Source organism: Crotalus tigris, unplaced genomic scaffold (genome assembly GCF_016545835.1).
Source record: "Crotalus tigris isolate CLP2741 ecotype Arizona unplaced genomic scaffold, ASM1654583v1 scf7180000018160.1183395, whole genome shotgun sequence".
Lineage (NCBI taxonomy): Eukaryota > Metazoa > Chordata > Lepidosauria > Squamata > Viperidae > Crotalus > Crotalus tigris.
The window spans coordinates 736903-754815 of record NW_024096855.1 but is presented as its reverse complement, the minus strand read 5'-3'; the positions used below and the strand labels follow the sequence as shown (position 1 = coordinate 754815).

The 17913-nt window shown below is 36.3% G+C and overlaps 1 protein-coding gene across 1 annotated transcript in view; it reads right to left on the bottom strand.

Moving 5' to 3' along the window:
* Positions 1-9661: 9661 nt before the first annotated feature.
* FAM120A (family with sequence similarity 120A) overlaps positions 9662-17913 on the bottom strand; it is a 71146-nt gene continuing 62894 nt past the window's right edge. The window contains exons 15-18 of the mRNA XM_039348572.1: positions 15963-16100; positions 14513-14654; positions 12152-12248; positions 9662-11563 (exon numbers count right to left, since the gene is read on the bottom strand). Coding sequence (XP_039204506.1) covers positions 11252-11563; positions 12152-12248; positions 14513-14654; positions 15963-16100 — 689 coding nt within the window. The 3' untranslated portion in view covers positions 9662-11251. The remainder of the gene's footprint in view (positions 11564-12151; positions 12249-14512; positions 14655-15962; positions 16101-17913) is intronic.

Genomic DNA, 17913 nt, shown 5'->3' with positions numbered 1-17913 from the left:
ATATGGGATAATAAAACATTAAAATGTTATAACATAACATAGCTATATAACATAACATAGCATACTTAATATAATTATATAATAATGGTGCAGTTGCTGAGAGCTGGGCACCATGGATGTATACATTATTATTATGGTTGATCATAAAGTTAGCCAGATGTTTAGGTTGGATTTGGCATTTTTGTTCACCTACCGAATCAAAGGACCTAGGATAGGCAGATACTATTTAACAATATCAAAAATATTGTTGCAGGATGTAAGCTGTGCCAAATAAAGCTGCCTTTTGCAATTAGCTGCTGGTAATTTTTGTCACTCCGTGTTGTTGTTTTTGTTGACAGGCTTGTCCCAGAACTATTAAGGGTAGCTCCCTGGTCTGAACCTTGGGAGATAAGTGAGTCTGCTATCCTGCTGCAGTCAATGGCAGGGTATCCTCTGGTCTCTCTGACATTATCACAAGTCATATACCAGTGTGAGGATTTCCAAAGGCTCTCAGCAGTTTCAGTGGAGAGACAGAAGAAGGACGCAAATGGGGAAAACAATAAATGCACATCGTTGGATTCCCCTCACTTTCTATTTCTTTGAGTGGCTGACCGTTTGAAACTCCCTTTCCTTTGTAGTATGTGAGATCAGTTTCAAGGGGAATTTTTATCTGCTCCCCCCCCATTAAAGTTAATATGACACAGCAAGGAATTTACATTCTAATGCAAAAGTGTAAACCATTCAGTGTAAACAACTCCTTCTTCATCTTTTCCCTTCTGCTTTTTGCTTTTCCCTTAATTATTAGGAAATCCTTCGCATTTAAAAATACTATCTGACAGAATATGAGGCAAGCTGCATGTTTAATTGTTGGTTATTAAGTGCAACAATCAAAAGTGTCCTTGTCTGGGCCATCCAATGCAATGGAATATGAATCAATTCATACGAATTATGCTTCATGCAATGAAGCTAAAAGTCTAGGGAGATTCTTAATATCCAGATCATGGTTGTTCCAAAGGTGATTTTCAAAAGGCTACTGGACTTTTGGGGTTTTTTCCCCCTTAAAAATGTTTCACTTCTCATCCAGGAAGCTTCTTCAATCTAGAACTGAAGAAGCTTCTTGGATGAGAAGTGAAAGGTTTTCAAGGAAAAAAAAACCAAGAAAGTCCAGTTGCCTTTTGAAAAAGCATCTTTGGGACAATGAAGCTAAAGGTTTCATCTGACATAGTGTAAGTATAATCAGATGTTTCCAAGGTGGTTTGAAGCAACTTTTCTTTTAATAAGGATGTTATCTTATACTTTCATACATCACTGTGACTTTTTTTAAGCAGTGCTAGCCAAAACATGTTACTGAATAAACCCAAACCTTCTCAGTCTCCATGCATGAATGCTTCAAAAAGATAAATACTAGCTGTTCAGTCATTTGATATGAGGACACCATCTATTTGTCAGCTGTCCTTTTCGTAAGCTCAGTTCTCAAAAAGAAGAATGTGAAATTTTTAGCTGGGACTGGCAGAATATGGGGAATCTGTGGCACATATAAAAAGAGGGCAGAAATTTAACCACATGGTTGTGTCCATGCTCTTGATTTTTTGGGACACCTCACTTAGTGACTGGGAATCCTATTCTAAAAATTTCTTGCCCTTAAACAAACAAAGTTACCAAAGAGAGAGTGCTCTTGCTTTGTAGCTTGGCTTTACATGCACCTGTTTTTTTTTTTAAGCAATTGAAAAAACATCAAAATAATTTTACCTAATTAATGATGGCATATTCTGGCTATTAAATGGTCATGGAGGAGATTCATATGTATTTAAAAGCATAAATAAAAGCACTCTGCCCTTGGAAACTGGTAGCAATAAATGTGGTAGCCATAAAAATGACACCTTAAAGGCTAATCCCTTGCAGCTTTTTTGTTGGCATCAGTTTCTGTCCTTCTTACTTCATAAAGCAGACTCTGATAACGCTCGGCAGCCCTCTTCAGGTTCCACATGAAAATTAATGCATTTCTCATTAATGCATTTTTCATTATTTTATTTATCCATTTATTTGAGCTCATTTCTATGAGCTCCTGAGATGTCGTAGCAAGAGTCATGGCTTGGAGCTGAAATGTTTAACAGTCTTTTAAGTTGCTAAAGATTCTTCCTTGCCTTTTTTTAGCCTTAGGTGCCAGATTTCTACCTGTTATAATAACCGTTCATCTAGTTCCTTTTAACAGCTGTCAGTCTGATGCCGAAAACATCAGCAGAAATTTCCAAGGATACTTCATTCTGCTTGAAGTTAAGAGGTAAAGTGTATGGGTACATGCCATCTTAATGAGCTTAGAAGTAAACAAAAATGAAGTTGCGTTCTGAAAATAGTATGTGGAGTGCAAAAATGGGAATGAGAAACTTTCCTTTCCTTTTATCATTTTCCCCACACAAATTCTCGGTTTTCTCTTCTGCAGAAAGTCTGCTTTATTTTCTACTGTATCAAGCTTTGGCTGGGGGATCACAATAGCTGCTGTCCCTGGAAATGAAGGATCTTGCACAAGTAACTCATGCTCTTATCTCCATGTGTGCAGCCTAAAGACAGCCCTTATTTAACAACAACTGAGACCAGCAATTTAGTCATTAAGTGACACAGTCACTAAGAGAAACTTCAGCTGTGCTTATGATCTTTCTTCAGGTTCCCTTTGCTTTACAGATCTGCAAAGGTCATAAATGTCAGGATTGGTCACAAAGTTACTTTGTTATCACCACTGTAATTGTGAAAGTCACTAAACAAAGTAGTGGCTAAACAAGGACCACTTATATTGTAAAATAAGACCACTGGGAAGCTCCAGTTGGTACTATTACTGAAGCTCACTTTTTGGCTTAACTGTTAGGAACAGGTTACATTGGTGCTCATGGCTTTGTACTGATTACTAATAGGATTTGGATGCAATTCAAAGTGCAAGTCTTGATGAGTAATTACTACATGATTCAGCTCTAAGATTACTCCAGGCCTGCCTTTTGCCATCCAAACTATCTTGTGTAGTACATATGATCAAGAAAGAAAATTGTGACAATCCGATTTTTTTAGGGTAGAATATTCAATATTTCATTTAATATTTAGAATAAAATAATATTACTTAGAAAACTATAGACCATCTTAGTTTGTATTATTGTAGTCTTTTATTTTTGCATTTCTAAACTTTAATTTTTATTTATTTATTTATAACATTTATTTGCCGCCCATCACATATCCATTGACACATCCATTCTAAAAAACACAGCACATGAAAACATTAACAAAATCATAGACACAAGATGGCAAAGAAGGGGGGGGGGTGGAGTGTGGGAAGGTGGGATTGAAATTTAATTAGTCAACCATTTCCAGTATGAAGCTCTCCCATTGGGTCCTAAGCCATCTGGCAGAACCAGGAGCTAATATATAAGATAGATAGATGATAGATGATAAATAGATAGATAGATAGAAGGTAGGTAGTTAGGTAGATAGATAGACAGACAGACAGACAGATGAAAACTAAGACCAAGTAATATATAACAGCATTGGTCAGCATCATATCAATTATAAAATAAGATTTTTATGTTTATTTTTATATTTATTATTATTTTTATCTTCCAATGGGGGTGAGAATTGCTTATATTGTTATTTATGCAGTTTATAAACCAGCGACTTGTCTGACTTCCCGAAGTACGTATGTTTAACAAAATTCAACTTTTTATAGGTCTCAAACATCAGAAGTTAAATTATTTTAGAAGAGGCCTTTTCATTCCTCTTGGCAGTTGTTTGATGTCTTCCTTTAATGATAGAAGTTTCTTAAATCTTCACCTTTTTGACCTGAGATTTTCTCTGTTTATTCTTACAATTATTAGATTATGATTATGACCTTCATATGAATAGAAGTTTGACCTGAGGTTTCTTCTGTTTCTTCTTACAATTATTAATTATGATTATGACCTTCATATGAATGAAATGCAACTTCCATGTATAAGAAATGGATTAAAAAGTGAGGTAGAAATCCAGTACACTTTTATATATACATATGACTTAAATTTGAAAAATCACCAAATCTCACGAGAATTCATACAAAACTGCTAGTAGACAAAAATGTACTGTATTTGTCTGTTCTCAAGTATGAACTGAATAGTAATAAGGTATTTTTTTCTCTCTACAAGTTGTATGTCTACATATCAATAATAGAAAATAGGGACATTTTAAAGGAATTTGCCAAAATTCCTTTTAAATTTATCTATATTTGGGGAAGGTGATAATAAATCCATATTTTTATGACAGTAGGGGTTGGTGGGGAGGAGATGTTTTCAATCACAGCACCAACACTATGAAATAGCCTCCCTTTGAATATTAAATTAGCCCCACTGTGATGGCTTTCCAGGAAGCATTAAAAACAGTTTTCAGTTGGAGTGGTAAAAAAGTGGTGTCTTCACAATAATGTAGCAAGACTATTTCTTCCTATGAAGTTCTGGGGGATTGAACAGAGTCTCAGCAGAGCTTCCCACGCAAGCCTTGGTGGCATGGCTTGACATAATTTGTCTCTTAAGCTTGATCTCAACTGGATGCTCAAGACATTGCATGGTTTTCGGTAAGAAGCTTCATTGTCTACTAAAGAGCCACTTGAAATAATAGATTGGCCTGTATCAGTACAAAACTGTAGTCCGTTCTTATACCTATTGGGGTGTTTCTTCCCCCCCCCCCATGGATTATAGAATGTTGTCTTGTAATTTTTAACTCTGAGGCTGAGCAACTATTGATTTTTGGCATAATTGATATCACTGCCCAGAGATTATAACTCCAGATGGTCGCTAAATAGATGGTTATAAGTTCAGGCAATGACTTTGGAAAAGGTAGTCAGGGACTGCTGCACAATATGTGAAAAAATGCTTTGAGGCTAGGAAACAGGCAAAGGAGGAAAAGACCCAGACCGGCCCCTCCCTGATTCCCTGAGATATTAGAGACTTGAAAGACAAAATTTAGTCAGGCTTGCAAGATTCTCTTACAATACCCTTTCTCAATAAAGTGTAATTTTAATTGTCTTACGGAGTCTGTTTCTTCAGTGTTAGGGGTTTGTTTTGTTTTTTTGAGACAGGCCTACAGTCTTTTGGGATTACCTGGAAGTTCCTCTGATTATGTGCGCCTTTTCCCATTTCCTACACTTGTATACATATGTATATGACTGGAATTTGGAAAAAAAATCATCAAATCTCATGAGAACTTATAGCAAAATGCAGAAATCTTATAAATTTACCAGTAAACAGAAATCTCATTAAGCATAATGATCAAAGTCTGAAATTTAGCAATCTTAATAGATTTCAACTAATTGTTTTATGACTTGGACTTTTAATGCCCTGGATCACAGAGTCATAGTTAGTAAGCCATTGTAGAAACTGAAACAATAAATAAATGTAAAAATAAACGGTATTTATGAACCTTTATGTTTTACATTTACCTAAATGTATATGCATCATTAATTATATTGTTGTTTGTAAATTGCATTAGAAGGGCTTTCTTGAAAAGCTTTTTGGAAATGTGTTAAAATAAGTGTGCAAAGAAATAATGAGAATGAATGCTTATAAAATTAATTTATATATGTGTTTGCCACCTAGCCAATCAAATACTTCTACCACTCCTTTAAAACCCCATCAAGCAGCAAAAACAGAATGGTAGATTACAATGATTGACAAAGTAAAAGAAAAATTCGTTATAAGATGGTTAGCAGCGTAGTTCAAAATAATTAAGTACTAATTATGAAAAAAGTTGGGATGGCTAAAACAGCTAAGCACATCCAAGATCACTTAAAGACCTCCTGCAGGTTGATTGCTGTCTTGTTAAAGCAAACATTATTCTTCTACCCTGCTAAACATTTCTAACATCCACACTTCAGCTGAATGCCAAACCAATGCTCTTAGAGATTCTTCCTCCAGCATCTTATGTAAGCATGAACAATTCATCAACTTAACATGGAGATTTATTTAAACTTTAACTTTGCCCACGGGTACTCACACGCTGAAGTACTTTTCATCAACTGACTTTATTTAATGTTCCCTGATATGCTCAAAGATCACAATGCGGTTTTTTTAAAAAAAAAAATTCTAAATTTTTAAAATGCAGATTTTTCTAAAAAAAAAGACTTAATGGTATAATAGATCATATTTTCTTTTCCATAGTTTGTATTGTCATCTCAGTATTGATAATAAATCTGAGTTATTTGTTTAAAAGAGTGAAGAAGAAAAGGGCTTGCCAGTGAAATCCCATTTTATTTGACTTTTATCCTTTCTTTAGTATTTTTATAAATAACTCAAGGTGATGAACACACATAATACTTAATCTTTTCATTTTATTTTTGTAATAATCATGATCCATGCCTTTTTTTTAATCAAACACCCACATTCTAAATTCAAAGAAAGGGGAGAAAAATAGAAGCTGAAGTAAAAAGGAAGAAAAAATGGATGTAAGGTCTTCCATCTTTGGTCACTCGGCCATACATATTATTTCTGATCATATTATTTCCATTCTAAATGTTGACTCTAAAATGGCTTTCATTATTTCACATAATTGCCAGAGATGGAACATGAATAGATGTTTTCCCAACTATATTGTCTTGAAATGACATTTCAGAATTGCATTTTCAGAAAATCACTGAATCTCCATGTTAGCAACCTCAAAAGGCTCCTGAATAATCCATAGGCATTATGTAATTATTGTGCCTCTCTTTTCATATTTTTTTTCCTTTTTTGGTAAGAATGAAAAAAAAAGGAAGGCTTATAACTGAAGGACAATCTTCATAACCCTGTGAAATGAATTGTTTGCAACCTGAAGGGTTTGTGTCAACCTGATTGCTTGTTTTCTTGATCTTAATTATCTCAGGGTATGAAGAGAGAGGGACTTTCCACTTGCTGAGGTAAGTGGTCTCCACCCTATCCTTGAGTTGGAAGAGAACTACACTAGCAGGAACTTTCTTTTTCCATTGTTAATCCCCATTATTTTTCCTAATTTTCCTCAAAAGGCTAACAGAATTGATACATCATCAGATTACACTTGGTCTCTTATGATGGAAAATATCAGTTTAATATCAATTTAGTAACTTAGAACAACGTAAGTCCCTCATGTGTTGGCTGAGGTCAAAGTTAAGTTTAATTTGTGTCAACATGACAGGAAAAAAAAAAAAGATGCTAGGGCATATCCTCTATGCTGCAAACCCAATGGTTTTTTTCCAGTCATGAAAGTGGTACATGAAGCACAGCTTGCACAAACTACTCTTACACCTCAGATCAGTGCTGCTGCCCGCAAGTGAATGTGTTTAGTGTCAAGGCAGTAACTGGTGGGTTCCCCACTGTTTCTCTCCCTTCCTGTGCTACCACCAGTCATGCTACTGAATACAAAGAAGGGGTGGTTAGACACATCATTGGCTGCTTTTTTTTTAAAAAAAGGGCCCCATCAGCTAGAATATATTAAAAGGCCATTCCATGAATTTAGTCCCTGTAGGCCAGTCCTCCAGGATCTTTCTATACTACTGAGCCTTAGCGAATTTGGTCAATTTCACATTTTCTCCCCTTTTTATCTCTGCAAATGAAGACAAGAGTAAAATTAATCAGACAAATGCTTGGATTTATATTACTACTTGGGTAAGTTCAAAGCATGAATCCATAAAATAAATTCTGAAGGGCAAAACTAAGAAAACAGACAGGGGACAGGGGATAGAGGGTGGGGAGTGAAGTTGGAAGGATCTTTCTTTTCAGAAAAACAAAAACAAAAACCCAACACCTTAAATTACACCCAGAAGCAGACTGGCAGCCAAAGCAGCTCATGGAGCAGTGGTATTACAGTATATGAGTCATTCTTTGGGCCCCAAGAACAGCCTGCGCTGCCGCAGTCTGCACCAGCTGTAGCTTCCCAATGCTCTTCAGGGATAGTGTACATTACAACAATCTAACCATGAGATAACTAGGACCTGAATGACCGAGTTATTTTCAGTTACAGGACACCGGATGCCAAGTTAATGTAGTAATAATTCCACAATAAAATTAGCCAAGAGGTGAAAGGTTGGGTCCATTGGCTATATTCAAGTGAAAATTTGGGTATCTACCTGATAACACTTTACTGAGCACTTGACTGGAGGATCTAAGTAAACTTTAGGATTTCTTGTTCTATTATTGTAATGAATCTATCTGCTCTGGAGTATTTGTAAGCAGGTTGTTATTAATTCATTATGCAGCATTTAGTGTTACTCGTCCACAACCAGAGTGGTAGAAACAAGAGGAATGAACTTCTCCTTCACCTTGCAGTGCCATCCCACAGATCTGCACCAGATGGTTGGTGATTTGCTTCAGTGAAATTTGAGGCAAGGGACTAAAATAGTATGGCTGCTCTAAAAACAAGCAGTTTGGCACAGTCAGTACAAAACAGCTATTAATGTTTTAACTGAATGCATACACACTAATGGTTACAATTTGGGGACAATGCAAAAGAGCAAGTGTAGAGGGATGGGGGAAAATTCACAACTGAACCAATATATGGAAGACCATGGGAAAGGATGCTCCACTATCATTAGCAGCCTTTTCCTTCCTGATTTTTTCTAGTGATAGCTAGAAAATAGAAATGCGCTGTATTACAAATCTATTCTGATTCTGTCCTGTTTTTTTTTTCCTATCAGCCTCAAAAAAAGTAGAAAACTGGCAGAAAGCAGCCTAACTCCAATCATTTATCCGGCTAAAGAAACAGCTTTCTTCTTTTGACAATAAAGATGAGATTCTCGCTACCAAGCACTAGTTAACATAAAACTGCTGGTATCCCCAAAGTGAACACATCACTTTGAAAATGGCAGCTGTTGCTGCTGCAAAATTCATTTTCTGTCCCAATCCCATGCACATTTGTTATCTTCCCCCCAAAATGAGCTTCACACAAGATGGGAAACTACAGAACTAGGAGGCAATCTTCCATACCTAAAAGGTTTACAGATTAGCCTTGTTTCACTGAAAGCCAGTCATTAGGAAAGTTGCACTTCAGATATGTGTGAAGAAATCCTTTCCTGGTTTATGTTGAGAATGCCATAACTTTGCTATTGAATTAAATATAAGAGCACTAACGCTGTTGTCTGAAATGAAATAAGAAACTGAACATTCATTTAGCTTGGGTTCCATAGCAAGTTGTGCCACTATGTTATATGTCCTCTCAAAATCACTGGTTGCTGCCAGTAAGATACTTTAATGACATTATGGAATTCAGAATAGCAAGGTTTATTATTCATTAGATTTCTCAGGGTTATGAATTCTAATAATGGAGAAGTAATGTGGAATTCATTTTTTATATTCCAGGGTATTCAAGAACTTTGCAAAATTGCAACTCCAATTTTTGCTTTGAGGGATGGCAAAATAAAAAATGATTATGTTGCAACAGGAAATTTTATTATTTACATAAAACACCACAGAGGTGGTGTATTAAGGACCATCCACCCTGTTTGCTCTCAAGACAAGTGCCCATCCGTTGCAACTGACATCTTGGAAGCTGAAAAAAAATTAACATCTGCTTAACGTGGCCCTACCTTGTTGTCATTACTATCTTTATTTCTAGAATTCATCATCAACTACTAAAATTGCTGATGGTCGAAGACTTCAAATTTGTGTGGGGAAAAAAAAGACAAAAAAGAAGAAAATTATTGGGAAACATAAGACACCATACAACAAGGTTATACTAAAAGAATAAAGATTTTTATTAAGCATTGTAAGTTGCATTCAATAGCCTTCAAATACACCACACCACAATCCATCTACAACCAATCAAACCCAACAGTAGTTCATTCTTGCACAATCCATGAGTTGGGGCAGAACTCCCTTCAACTTACATTAAGATACCTACTTAGCTCTTGCGGGCAGGGAATGGGGAATTACACCTCATTTCTGATCACTAATGTGTGATGAAGAGCATCAGGAGAATTATATGAAAACGAATATAAAGAAATGATTCTGATTCTGAAGTACATTAAGTTTGGAAACACTAACAAAAACATCAAAATGATACAGGTATATTTGCTTATACTAAATTCTTGATGGGAAAGTTCTCAAGAACAAGCCATTTGTTTCCTGCTACAGAAGGGGGATATTTCTTGAAGATCAAAGCTTTTTTTGTGTTTTTCCACAGAATTTCATATTTGCTAATATGAAGGCATAAAACAGCAACAGAGAACAATAATGCATACAGCAATGAATACACCAGGGTAACGTTGATATTCAAAACGGCTAGATAATTTTTTTTTGTTTTAGAATAAATGCAACAGAGGTCAATAATCACAAAATTTTAAGGTTAGAGCAAGATCAGTCAATGACTAAACATAGTTAACATCTTTTATAGGACTATTACTGATTATTAGCTTTTTTTGTTTTGCAAATGGGCACAGTACTTGTAAGAATGGAAGAAAGAGGACAAGAACATGCATAATATTAACTACACACTTTAAAATTATGAACCATGCAGAAGTTTAGCTCAAATAGTAGTACTAATGGTCTACGTCTGATTCAAAAACCACATAGTTCATTGATCACGGATGCATGGTATTAGTCACAAAAAGTATCAGAACACATTGTGTTTCTTTTGAAAAGGTCATTTGCATCTTCTATGATTTTCAAGTTAAATCCATTTTAACTTGTTTGCAAAGTATTATGATGTATATTTAAAATCAGCAGAACTCCAATATTACTCTATAATTTTTTTTTATTTTGATAGTTTGCACATTTTAAACATAAAAAGAAACCACATCAACGGTGATGAAATTTAAGAAAAGAAAGAACTGTGGTTGTGCCTTTCCCCCCCATAATCATGAAATCAAAGCCTTAAGGAAAGCTTTGTGACACAGTAATGCAAAATCAAATATAATGGCATACATATGGTGCCAAGTACTAAAAATTATATTTTAAGCTATATATACTGAACGACTGCCAAAATTTGTTTTTCTTTTCCTTTTTAATATATTTCAAGAAACAAAAACTACAAGCTTTTGTCATAACCAGTTAAAACTTTGTGTATATATCATTTTAAGTGCGGGAGTCAAATGCTCTTCATTCTCTTCCATTTTTATTGTATTGTAGCATTTTGACTACAACTGGTTAAAACTAAAAATGTGTTCTTTAAATCTCTGACATCCAAGAGGGATCCGAATTTCCAAGTCCTCATTTTTCTCTTACGGAAAGGAAAAAATGTACGTAACTGTAGGCTCTCTTTCTTTCCAGATATTCCTAATCCTGACCCTTCCAACATCCTTCACCCTCTATAAAAAATAAGTTTACTCTTCTTTTTTTAAGACAGTAGCCTCAAGAGCATCGTCTTTATGGCAAACACTGTCTGCATTTAGTGCATTTAAGTGAGGATTTGTATTGCACATTTTAGAGTCATTACTCAAGGCACTTTCAGACTGGTTGGAAGCCCTGACATCTGCTGTACTCCCATTCATATGGGAAGCTGGTTTCTCCTCATTCATTATGCCATTTTCAGCCAGGGATCCTTCTGAAGACACGATAGAGGACTTGCTTTCCTCTGATTTTGATTTAAGTTCTTTGGCCACTTCCTCTGCTGAAGCAGCATAAGGAGGTTTGCCCTGTTTTTTAAACATAAAAATAAATAATGATAAAAACAGAAATAATGAAATTAGTTAAACATAACTGAAAGAGTTACCAGCTTAGGAAAATTACTGAAATTCAGCATTTCTTGGGATTTTTGTTACACAGAATATGATGCCTGTGATACTAAAAGCACTTTTCAGTCTAGAAAAAAGTGTTAATAACCGGCATTTGCTAGCTAGCTATTTGCAATCCACATCATCTGGGTAGTGACTGGCGTAATATCTGATAATAAAATATCACTATTGATAAAAAAAGTTCTTTAAACAATTACTATATATTATATTACTATACTGTACATAGTGGAGAATGTGCTGTTTTATCTATCTGCTTTCTGTGGAAATAGAATACTAAGCAGGACATTGATCTCACTCAACAATTTGGCACTGCTTTTTTATTCTTTAACAAAAACCACAAGGAAAATGAATTTTTTAACCCTCTGTTTGGCTTAATGCACCTATTTTCTAAAACACAATCCCGATGCAACACACACACACACACACACACACACACACACACACACACACACACCAAAAAAAGCTGATCCCTGATTTTGTTTCCATTACCTGAATAGTTCCCTGGTTCTTATAAGCTCTCCCATAGTATCTTCCTCCTCGGCCAAATGTTCTTATCACTGGTGTGGAAATAATTCCTCTTGGACGTCTTTATAGAACCAGAAAAAAGTTAAACACATTTAAATTTCATAAATTTCTCTGGAGATACAGCAGAATTCAATTTCTTGTGCATAACCAAAAAGGCAGTTGTTTTTCTTATTTTCAGAAACAGTATTTTAATAGAATGAATTCTATCTTTGCAATATTTCTTCTCCTTACGTTATGTATTTCCCACTTACCAGCTAATTAACCTATCAAGAGAAAAGTTTATGTTTATGAATAATAATTGGCAATATATTTTATACTGGAATAAAATTATGCTCATGGCTAGAACATGTTCTTGAGCAGCCTTAACTATAAAATTAGAGTTGAAGAAACTTCCTCTGAATAGATTCAATTGTACTTCTTTATTGATTCTTAACTGCCGCTCCATTTTTACAATCTCACCCTAGTGTTGCTATGTTTTTCTAACTGCAGTAGGGCTAATTTCCTAATTATTGTAGCATTAATTTCCTAATTATAATACAATATACTTTTAGTTATTTATTGGATTTACATAGCTGCACATCTCAAATATGTAGCTGGCCAGTGAACAATAATAAAACTACATACAAAGTATCACATTAAAAACACACAGAAGCCAAGATTTTTTTTTTTTAAAAAAAAAAGTTCATACAATCAACAAAACCAGGAAATGGGACGGTTACCCACTCAGGGCTCCAGGCTTGAAATAGAATCGGGTTTCCAAGGCCTTGTAGAAGGCCAGTAGGGCCAGGACAATCTCTCTCTGGAGGAATGACATTCCAGAGGGTAAAAAAAGGCTCTCCACCTGAGCTGTGCCATACAACATGCCTCAGTAGAAGGGATTGGGCATATGCCCCCATCCCCGACTGGATCAGATAGGATGAGGAGAAACAACTGGGCAGAGATGGCCCTGTAAGTTTCCTGGCTCCAAGCCATGAAAGGCTTTGAAAGTGAATTCCAGCACCTGGAATTGTACCAAGAAACATTCCAGTAGCCTATGTACTTTTGGGTGTCCCATGTGCAGTAGTCCAATATAATGTGACATTTCAGGGCAAAAAGCAATATATACCAACCTCAAATCCCAGAGGCTCTTCATACCCTAACCCCATCTTCTGTATATCTTATTTGAGGTAGTACGGTAGCTTTTTTGATGGCAACCACTATCTTTTGGGAGTACCATACTTGATATCCATGTCTAGCCTGGTATTCTGCGAGCGACAAAGCTCTCCCTCCCTGTGCTGCCTTTCTTACAATTAAAATGTCAAAATCCAAAAGTTACAATAATGTCACCTCCTAACCATGTAGCATAACAGTCATGATTAATGTTTTCTAGAGAACCCAAAGTGATGATAGTCTATTACAGATGAAGACTATTACGAATCACAATATAATTCTAAATAAAAAAGTATATTCATGAAACTAGCTTGAAATACGCATGTTGGATTATATTGAACATGATAAACTCTTTAGAAATAAAAAAAAACCTAGCACAAATCCCTGGCCACATACATTAATCTATTTCTATAGAAACAGAAAGATTCCTGAAGCAGATAGTCCTGTTTCAATTTTTGGATTTGTCTAGATTCCAACATTAATCAGAAGTTCTAAAAACATAGGACGCCATGTTCTTTGCCCAGCTTCTGGGCTCATTTTTCCCAAAATACCTATTTTTTTATATCCATAAGGGAGGAGCTGATATGATCTACTTGATATGTGACAAGAGGCCAACCCTGGCTCACAGGGTTGTAGACTGAGAATCTGCACTCTTTAGAATGTGCCTGGATTGGGTTCTACATTCACAATAAATATATAGATCAGTTTGTCTCTTCTCATTACTTAGCATGAAATATCGATTTTTAAAGTTCTCCCTAGACTAGATTGCCTTTTGTCTTTAAATATTTGCATATTTAAAATATACTTTTAAAATTAATAAAAAAATGAGAGTTTGCAATAAATGCGCTGTCAGCAATATAGCCTTCTATGTTGAGAAAAGGTTCACAGATTTATGTCATTGTCCCATGAAGGAGGCGCACAAATAAAACCAATAGTTATTTTCACAGCAATCAACAACACACCTTGAAAACTGCCCAGACACACAAATGCAATGGGCAGTATTTGATAAATAAAATTAATTAGTCTTTACATTTACATTCTAAAAAAATAAACAGCTGAGCCAATACACTCTGAACTAGACAATCACCACTGCTGTGTCATAATGAAGTAAAAATCCGGCAGAGTTCTCGTTTTTTAATTAACCCAAACATAACTGCAATGTTGGTATTTGCTTACCCTCTTGGCCCTCCAACAGAAACCACCTGCAGAGGAAATGGCCCCCTGCTTCCTCCTCGACCACGCCTGCTTCCAGCCCAGTGGCCCACCACAGTGCCAGCTATTTCAAGCTTCCCTCCCTGAGAAGGAATGGGTTGGACACCTAAAGCAAGATTTAAAAAGGTGTTACTCTGCAATGGAAATTTAAATGGAGGAATGTTGTTATCTCTGAAAAATTTATTTTTCTTTGTAAGAGTGAATTCTGGCACATACCTGCATAGCCTTTGTGTCAAAGTAGGATTTAAGGCTACTGAGATCAGTGGCACAGCAAGCACAAACAAAACCCAATTCATTCATTGTTGTGAAATGAATGTGGTACAATGTAAATTTATTATTCTGAAATCACACTTGGGTAAACTAGTTCTAAGTGACTTGTTCTGGACACAAGACGTTCCTGTCCAACAGAAACTTTGCTTCCACAACCCCCCTCATGTTGTCAATAAAAGAGTAGTTTGGGATTTGCTGGCATGTAAGTGAATACCTAGGGGCTGCTAACACGTAAACTAGTCAGGATATACTTGATATTTCAAAGGAAATATTTGGATTTTTAATCCAGTCATTTCAAACTTTCCTACCGAATAACTTGAAAGAAAAAAAGGTGCTGTGAGAATCTCAAATGTTTAATATTTACCAAAAAGGAAAGCTGAATTAACTAATATTAAAAACACTGAAACAAGCTATAAATGCATTCTAAAACCTTCAGAAAGCTTTTCTTTCAAAATGTATCTAATTTTAAATTTGAGTGTTATTACTACAATTTGCTACTTTAGCTTCAAACAAGTATTTCCAATGATCTAAGGAACATTAGCTATACATCACTAATTGAGCTAACAGCAAAAAGGTTAACAGTAGATAGAATCAGAAATAATGTAAATGTAATGTTACTAATAACTGCAAGGCTGATAAAGTCAAGAGAATTTCATTCTTTTTTGTATTTTATAATCTGGTAATAACACACTACCTGTACATTAGGTTACTAAGCAATAAATAGCAAATGCAGCATCTACTCAACTTGATTTCAAAAGCTAAGCAAGGTTAGGCTAGTTAGTTCATGAATGAGAAATTACCAAGGAATTTTCAAAGCACCTCAGCAAAAGATGGTGGCAAATCACTTCCACTCTACCAAGAAAACTGCATGGCTATAATCATCAGCAGTTTGAGAACAGCCTTAACTTTAAGTGACATTAAATGGATCTTTGATTTAGAAACCACATAGCAATCTGTGAAAAGTAATTAAAATGTAGGAATTTTTTATTCCTTCCTTTTCACATACACTGAAGAAAGTGGGAGAACTCTTTCTTTAAAGTATTTGCTTTATTTTAGGAAAACAAATTCATACAATGAATGTTGGAAAGGTCCAGTTACTGCACTGCTGCTGTGAGCAATAAGAAAAGGGGATTGGTGGTATTACCGCCCTGAAACTTGCTAGTCCTGTTGCCATCGCTGCCAGAGAAAGCTCCGGAGTGTCCTCCTGTGGCAGTCACTCGGAAGGTCCGATATGCGCCTGCTGCAACCGTTTCCCCATAAGGGGCCCCAAATCCATAGAATCCTATGAAAATGAAAGACCATCTGTAAGGATTAATTCCCAAACTAATGAAAATTCAGGACACCAATGGGTAAAATTCTAGGTCCAAGGTTTTTTTTTTTTTTTTACTATGAATTAAAAAAAAAAAATCCAATCTTTTGCAGTTCTATGAGAAGCAAAAGATCTGTTTCATAATGTGCTTTGAACTGTACAGGCAGTCCTCAACTTAGTGACCATTCAAAGATATGGCCAAAAAGGGGACTTACAACCCAGATTCAAAGTTCGGATGGTCGGGTCCCCCTCTACAGCCATGTAACTGAATTTTGGGCAGTTAGCAACACGGCCACATTTATAGCATCCATAACAAACTATTTGTTTGCTTAACAACTGCTGTGTTTGCTTAATGACAACAGCAGTTGCTTTATGATCATTGTGATGTATGACTGTAATAGAAAGACTTTATTACAGTCATATGTCGAGGACTACCTGGCTGATGGGAACTGCAACATACCTTCCTTGTCTGACAGGATCGGGAGGGCTGATGTAATGGCACAAAAATGGTTCCAAGGGTAACCTGGCCCCATGCCATATAGGGCTTTATAGGTCATAACCAACCCCTTGAATTGGACCAGATAGAGACCAGCACCCAACACAGTTTGCACAATAGAGACGTTACATGCATCATTCTTTGGGCAACCAAGATTGCCTGTGTAGCCACATTTTGCACTAATTGAAGCTTCCAGATTCTTTTCAAAGGCAGCTCCATGTAGAATGCTTGCAATAATCCATGAAAGAGATGACCAGAGAGATGATGGGGGAATGCTATTTTCTCCTCAGTAGTTCCTTGGTTGGGCTGCTTTTTACTGCTTGATTGTTTGTCTGGTATTAATCCCTGCTTACCTGGTTGTTGATTGCTGGAGATATGTTCAGGTCCTTTTACTTCCTTTTTAGCTTTTTATCATTATGCAATTATATATAGAATTAAATGTTACAAAATGAGTTAATAACGATCACCAGGAGAATCCAATAAAGAAAAATATTTAATAAAACCAAGGTTTCATCGGAAACTTCCAACCTCGTCAGGGTTAAAGGCAGTCAATGGGAAACTTATATAAGATCACCAAGCGCCTGCATCCGGCTTCTGGACTGCGTCATCGATCCCAGCTGATCAGATTGCACTCTAAATGTATCCCTAACACCAGCACCCAGCCCTTTCCTGTTCCTACTTCGTACACTCCTATTTGCTCCTCCATTACTGATTCTTGGACTAAGTGGGATCCTTTCCCCCCCTTTTTGGGTGACAGCTGTTTCTATGCTCCCCTCACTCTCTTGTGCAGTTCTTCCCGCCAGGGGTCCTGGGGTGCGGGCCATTCAATCCTCTTAATCCCACCATATACTCCATTCGGACTCCAGCCGATTCTCCCCACCCCCTGGAGCTGTAACTCGGGTGTCTCTCTTCGTTCTATGTCTTCCACTCTCCTATCCCTTTTTACGTGAGCAATCCCTGTTTACATATCATTCAACCTAATATCACTTCCCTTATCACCGTTTTTAACGTTCTCTATCATTGTCATATCGATGGCATCCTGCCATCCAATCTGCTGTAGATAATCACAATCTCCGGTCAAATAGATCTCCTGTGTTTGTTTCTCACAGAAGGATCCCTCTGCTGTAAGTACGGGTGTTCTTTATTCATGATCTTGTGCTTCCGCATTAAGTCTGTTGGTGGACTATTTCTTTTTCCTTTTTGACGCAACCGGGTTGTCATCGCATGCCCATTGAATCCACATGCGGGCAGCTCTTCCCTGCCGTTGTTTCCAACCTCCGCCTCTGCGGG